Genomic DNA, 7,191 nt, shown 5'->3' with positions numbered 1-7,191 from the left:
TACTAACATACGAGTAATTACTGACAATAAGTAATTATGACATAATTAATTTAATAATATTACTGAAGAAGTCTTAAAGTATACAAGATCATTAAGATACCAAGTACAGAAAAGTTATTATTATCATTATTTCATGTCTCTCTTGTTGTTTACGGAACAATCAACTGTAGTTAAAGCCTGGTCCGTGAGCACGTAGAATCCCGTGTAATGACCCCAAGCTACCCATCCCTATCGCTCGCGCGTAATTATGTTGCTATAACATCTATAGCAGAAAGAAAAGTGTATAGTCTGTTATACTAAGACTAATTGAACCACCTTAGTAAGAACTAGTTAACGGGCCTTATCAGTGAACCATCATTGTATCGTTCCTTGTAAGTGACCGCCATTTTTACGATCACAAAAAACCTTTCCTCCTAGTTAAGGCAGTTTGATTAAGGCCTTTAACTCCTGTGTAGCCAGGATCTACAGCTTGACCGCCACAAAAACCCAACCAATGTAAGTCAAGTTTGTCCCGGGGGAAAATTAAACTGTCATTGGACCCGCAACGAAATTAATCAGAAGAACATAGGAGGAGTTCGAAGTTAAGGTTCGACTTCCCTCTAATTGCAAAGCGGATGACAGGTGACAAACAAAGGTTTAGTAACCTTTATGAAAAAGATATGCACCACGGACAATATTTAAACATTAATTAAGGGGGCCTACCTTATAAGCTGAAATTTTTATTTTCCACTTCATAACTTGATGTTTTTCATTTAGCCAACTGAAATAATCTAAAAATATGAAAATCAGCACGTTTTCTTTCACTAAAATTTTCTATCTACAGTATTAGGAGTACTTTCCCTCCAGGTGGCATTACAAAATTCCACCCTGTATAATCAAAGGCTGAAATACAGGATTATCCTAGTTTAGGCTCCAGTTCACCCAAACAGCGTCAACAAATGTTATAATTAATTTAAGTAGTAGACCCGTAATTGTTCTCTGAGTGAATTCGTAAGAGCCGCACTTTTTATTGTTAGTTATAAGTAGTTAGTGTAAGTAGATACAGTGTACCTGCCTACAAAATAATTTATGCTATCGCATTAGGTTATTGACCTGTAAAGATAGTTTAAGTTGGTGAAAATAAATAAATAATAAATAAAAATAAATAAAATTTGTAATTAACAAATTGTAATTTGTATTTGGTGAAAAAAAAAGTATTTTTTTAAGCTATATGCGCTATTAGCTACCTGCCAATAATATTTTTCCAAAATCGCTTAAAAGCACGGAAATAGTCAAGCTAGGGATTAACTGAGTACCTTAGGTGTGGAGGGGCACGGGAGAGTGTTTTTGTGACGGCCAAACGTCAGCGAGACTTCAGATATGCTTCAGATTCGTCAGTCACGTCATAAATGTCGATAAAACCCCTCCCGTGCCGCTTCCATACCTCAGGCACTAACTACATAAGATAAAATAAGAAAACTGAGTCAAATCCGGCAAACTGACGAATGGCAGCCCTACACACAATATGCGCATCGCAGTTCCCATAGTTAGAGGCTTGTTACACGTGACATAATCCACTTACCCAGTAACAGCCGGATGCGGGCCAGGGCTGCCACACAGATGTACCAAAATATATTTTTTAAAACCATTTACATGAAGTTAAAGGTGATCTGACGCATTGGTTGAGAGTTGAGAACACAGTTACTACGTTATATCACGGGAATATTACTTTGTGTATAATTAGATTTAATACAAATGGATTGCTATGTATTTATAAAACAAAATAAAGATTTTAGTACATATTTATGCATAAATTGTATAAGATTTGCTTAGTCTGGGTCTCTGGGGCTGGTAGATCAACCCATATATTTTTAATACCAATTAAAAAATAAAGTAACAATATAAATAATATACAAAATAAGCCTCCTTAGCCTGAAAAAATTAGGTCTATCATATGTAGTCTTTTAGTTCTTTCTCGAAAATACCTAGTGTGATGGTTGTATTCGTTTATTATTCTAAAGTTCTAACTTAATAACAATCATCAGCACAGAAGAAGAGGTGTGGGACACGGAAGATATTAATTATTCGCGAAAACGACGCGTAGTCGGCGCGTGATAGCCTGCGACTGGCCGACCGCGGGGCGCGGGCGGCGTGGAGAGCCGAGCGAGTACGAAGTGCCGCGGAATACCACGAGTGTCCTAGAGCTCGCGCGGTCGTGGCGCGATTATTCGACTTCGTTTCGCCTTACATCCTCCCCCTCTAACCCAGGCGTTGCGTCCCCGAAGCCGGGTTAGCCTTGCGAGGTCTTCCTCTCTTACGTTTCTCCTGAATGGGAGCTTGGATGGGGCCAACGAACGGCGTCAACAACGAAACGTGATACCTCCCTAGCGAGACGCCGTCACTTATGCGCTCCAAAGCGTATGTCGTACTACCGATCTCCTCCTGAATACGGTACGGTCCGTCGCGACGAGGGATGAACTTCGGGGTCTGCCCTTTGCTCGTATCGTTAAGACCCTGGGTCTTAAGCAGTACGAGGTCCCCTACCTTGTAGTCCGGCGCGGGGCGACGACCCTCATCGGCGTACTTCTTCTGGACTTCCTGGGCTTTCTCGTGCACATCCCGTGCATCGAGCAGCACGGCTGAAAGCTTCTTGAGGAACGGAGTAATTGACAAGACCACGTTGTCGTTCTTGACGATAGNGCTGAAAGCATCCTGAGGAACGGAGTAATCGACAAGACCACATTGTCGTTCTCGACGATGGCCCGCATGTCAGACAATACATCGGCGGGCGCGCGCATCTCGCGCCCGAAGTTAAGATAAGCGGGGGACTGCCCCGTACTTGCAGTGAACGCGTAGTTCATAGCGAATCGAATAGCGGGAAGGTGACTATCCCAGGAATCGTGTTCCTTGCCAACCAGAATCGCAAGCTGTGGTTTAAGGTCGCGGTTCTTCCGCTCCACGGGGTTGGACTCCGGATGGTAGAATGACGTCAGGGCCTGCTTGATGCCCATGACGTAGCACGTCTGCTGCATCACTTCGCTCACAAACTTCACTGATGAGCCTTCTGGGCGTCCCATAACGCAGATACACCTCGTTCACCAGTGTTTTGGCGCACTCTTCGCTAGTAGCGGATGAAAGGGCGAATAACTCAACCCATCTAGTACAGGTGTCCTCCACTATGAGGATCCATTTATTGCCGGAAGGTGTCTCCGGTAGGGGCCCGACCAGGTCCACCGCGAGCACCTCGAAGCGGCGTGACATCGCTGGAACTTGTAGTAGGCCGGCGGGTTTTCGCGTGTCTACCTTGTATCGTTGACACGCGGCACAATTCTTGATATACTGAGCGACGTAAGTCCTCATTCCGGGCCAGTAATATTTACCTGTGAGACGCTGCAAAGTTCGCTCTACACTGAAATGGCCGGCTGTGGGAGCGTCATGACACTCGGCTAGCACGTCCTTGCGCTCCTGTTCCGGTACCACCAAACTGGCGTCATCATCATCTTCATTGTCGGGACCATAACGGTACAGTACGCCGTCAACCAATACGTACCCTTTATCTGCCCAGGACCTCCCCCTAAAGGGATCGTCGGATTCCAGCGCCTCGACGATCTTACAAATCTCCGGGTCCTTCAACTGGCCGTCTCTGACGTCCCTAGGGCTGCGTGTGGGTAGGTCAACCATGGCGAGGCACAAATCGCACTCGGTCCCTTCGCTTCCTTCCATCGCGCATGAAGGACGTGACAGTGTATCTGCAATCACGTTTGCCTTNTATTCCTGGAGACTGAGCGCCCACCTGGCCAGGCGGCCGCTTGGCGATTTCAAACTCATGAGCCACCTGAGCGGCTGATGATCGGACTTAACTGTCACGTCGGCGCCGTCAATATACCCTCTAAACTTCGACACCGCCCATACCACGGCGAGTGCCTCTCTCTCTGTCGTATTATAATTCTTCTCAGCGGCCGTGAGGAGGCGACTGGCGTACTCGACGGGTCGCTCATCGGTCCCCTCCCCCTGGAGCAGAGCCGCCCCAAGCGCGTAGCCGCTGCTGTCGGTCCTAAGGACAAATGGTTTCGTGCCGTCAGCCTGACGGAGAATGGGAGCCGAAACCAGTAGGGACTTGATAGTCTCGAAAGCGCTCTGCTGCTCGGGGCCCCACTCCCAGGTGCTCCCTTTCTTCAGCAGAGAAGTCAGTGGTCTACTTACCTCGGCATAACTCGGTATGAAGCGCCTGAACCAACTCGAGGTTTGCAGGAAACACTTCAGGTGCTTTACGTTCTGAGGGGGCGGCATGCTGGTTATAGCAGACGTCTTGTCTGGGTCCATGCGAATGCCACCTGGTACGATGACATGGCCAAGAAACTTCACGGCATCTCGGGCGAAGTGGCTCTTTTCGCGATTCACCCGCAGGTTGAACATAGCAAGGCGGTCAAACACGGCTTCCAGGTCTGCGAGGTGTCTATCAAAGGACCCTTCAGACAGAATCAGTAGATCGTCCAGATACGCGAGCAGGGTTATACCTGGTAAGTTTGACTTGAACCGGTCGATCAATCTCTGAAAAGTTGCTCCAGAATTTCGGAGACCCATGGGCATGCGCTTGAATCTGAAGGTGCCCAGCGGTGTCGTGAACGAGGTAAGGTCCCTATGGTCGGGGTCAACGCTTACCTGGAAATATCCGGATCTTAAATCTAAGGTAGTCATGTACTTGGAGGTCTTCGCCGCGTGGAGCACGTCTTCGATCCTGGGAAGTGGGTATCGGTCAGGCTCCGTGACCGCGTTTAGCTTGCGATAGTCAACGCAAAGCCTGTAGCTCCCATCCTTTTTCTTCACTAGGACGACGTTGGAGGCCCACGGTGACTCGCATTCCTCGATGACGTCGGCGCTGAGCAGTTTTTGCAGCTCCTTCTCCAAAGCTTCTTTCTTGGACGGCGACAACCTGTAGGGTAGCGAGGCAAGGGGTTCCTGATTATCTCTTACCTTGATTTTATGGCAGGCGAAGTCCGTGGGAGGCCCATCCGCATCAAACTGGTTCGCTCTGCTACGCAGAAATGCGTTGAGCGCGTTCCTGTGCTCTGGCGGTAACTTCGTGCCCTCATCATCGCGTAAGGAGACGTCGGAGATATCGGCCTGCATCAGCTCTGTGCTATTCAAACTAAAAGATTGCACGAGAGGAAAAATCTGTTCAGGACTATCAGCAAAGAACCATGACTCCTGTGCCAAGTCCAGTGTGACCCCAGCCTTAGCAATAAAATCACGACCCAACAACGTTCGAGTATTTTCACCTGGGAACACTACGAACTCGGTATCAACCTGCCGTCCCTCTAAAATCACGGGTACTGTCGCCGTGAGAACCGTTTTCACCTGGCGGGAACCGACCGCGAGTCCTATGGTTCGCTCCGCCTCGTGAAACTGTACACCAACCGACCTCAAAATAGAGTACAACAAGGAACCAGCAACGCAGCACGTAGCCCCTGTGTCGAGTATGGCGACACCTACCCTATTCGCGATAGTGACTGATACCATAGCGTGTGACGGCGTCGTCGCGTGAGTTTCGCGTGAGACGTTCTCACCGTTCACTATATTAAAATCGGATCGCGTCGCGGGTGGCTGTTTTCCGCTACAATTCTCACATTTCGACTTAACAACACCGGGTTGGCCGCATCCGTAACAACGCAAATTACTAGCCCCAATAGTGGTACTTTTACCCTCAGAAACCGTGCTAGTCGGTTGTTGTTTATTATTTTTACTCTGAAAATTACGACAATCTGCCAAAACGTGACCGTAAAATTTACAAAACGAACATCGAACGCGCTTATCACGTTTCAAATTCTCGTTCGAGTTTAAAGTGAGTTGCGGTGCGACGGTACCGCACGAACTCGTGGTAACCATGGTAACGCTGCGATCGCGCTCGCTCGACTCAAGTTCATGACCTCGGTCGCGCTGCGCGGCGTGCGATGATCGCGACAAGTTTTGACTTGCCGATTTCGTCGTAGAAATCGGGTTCGCGGCGTACGTACTGAGATTTAATTCGACAATAGAATCTTCTATGGCCCTTACCTTTTCTATCACAATATCAATATCGTTAACATCATCTTAGGGGAATGGAGTTACTCGCGTCCGTAGGAGTCACCACCTGTTCTAGGCCACCCTACACGTGTTCCCCGGGTGGTGCCAAACGAGTAACAACGCCGAGTCACAGGCGGCGGTCAATTAACCTGTTAGGGCCACAGCAGACCTAGGGAAGTTAAATGCCCCCTAAAATAGCTGCAATGCTACCTTGGGAAAGTAGTATTGTGTTATCTCCCAAACCCCTTTTTATGAAAATGTCAAATAATGAGCGAGTTAGTACGTCATGCGATCCGGCTAACCCCCGGCGCTCTCTGGTACCCGGGCTGGAGAGTGTGAAATTAGCTACCGAAGACTTAATGGAAGTAGGCGACCAGGCTTCCATTACAGTGAATACTACTGGCAGCAAACCTGTTTTCCCCCATACTCGTGGGAGCCATATGATTTCTCAAAATGCAAAAGCCCCTAACACAAACAAAACACATAATTTAATACAACAAACATTTCATCCCAGTATGTTTGAAAGAACAAGAAGTAACTCTCTCGGTGCAATACCTACAGAAATTAAAAAACCTGTAGCTAAACCATCAGGACCCATTGAACAGACAATAGAAACCCAAACAGTCTCCAGTGACCAGGAAGATTCCAACAAGAGTGAGTGGCAGAGAGATGAAATCCCCGCTAAACCAAAGAAAAGGAAAGAAACCAGTCCAATAAACAACACAAACAAAAAACAAAGGAATATTTCTGAATTTGCTATACCAACTCAGAACAGCTTTGAGATACTTGATAATGAAACAATTTGTACTCAGGAAACCAACAAACAAGAAAAAGTTTATGTTCCTAAACCCGAGCCTTTATTTGTTACAGGCGTCATTAACATCGCATCCCTTAAGGAAGTACTAAATAAAATTCTAGACAATGATCTTTATACCATGACCACACTCAGATCTGGACATATAATAAAAATAATGCCAAAAGACATCCAAACGTACAAAATTATTAGAGAACACTTCATCGCCAACAATATTTCACACTACACCTACCAATTAAAAAGTGAAAAATCGTACCGAGTGGTTCTACGAGGACTTCACGCTTCAGAAGATACGACAGAAATAACTAGAGAACTCGAACACATTGGTCATAAAG

At 46.8% G+C, this 7,191-nt stretch overlaps 1 protein-coding gene across 1 annotated transcript; it reads right to left on the bottom strand.

Annotated features, from left to right (window-relative positions):
• Positions 1-1,998: 1,998 nt before the first annotated feature.
• Positions 1,999-3,282, bottom strand: LOC114349992 (uncharacterized). Its single transcript, XM_028300608.1, has 2 exons — positions 2,691-3,282; positions 1,999-2,628 (listed from the first exon to the last, which is right to left on the bottom strand). The coding sequence occupies exons 1-2, from the start codon at positions 3,054-3,056 to the stop codon at positions 2,239-2,241; spliced, it is 756 nt and encodes a 251-aa protein (XP_028156409.1). The 5' UTR covers positions 3,057-3,282; the 3' UTR covers positions 1,999-2,238.
• Between the last annotated feature and the right edge of the window lie 3,909 nt (positions 3,283-7,191).

Source organism: Ostrinia furnacalis, unplaced genomic scaffold, assembly GCF_004193835.3.
Source record: "Ostrinia furnacalis isolate ACB-3 unplaced genomic scaffold, ASM419383v2 OfSCF0767, whole genome shotgun sequence".
In the NCBI taxonomy this organism is placed as follows: Eukaryota; Metazoa; Arthropoda; class Insecta; order Lepidoptera; family Crambidae; genus Ostrinia; species Ostrinia furnacalis.
Note: the sequence above shows the minus strand (reverse complement) of the source record. Positions and strands in the feature narration are given on the sequence as shown.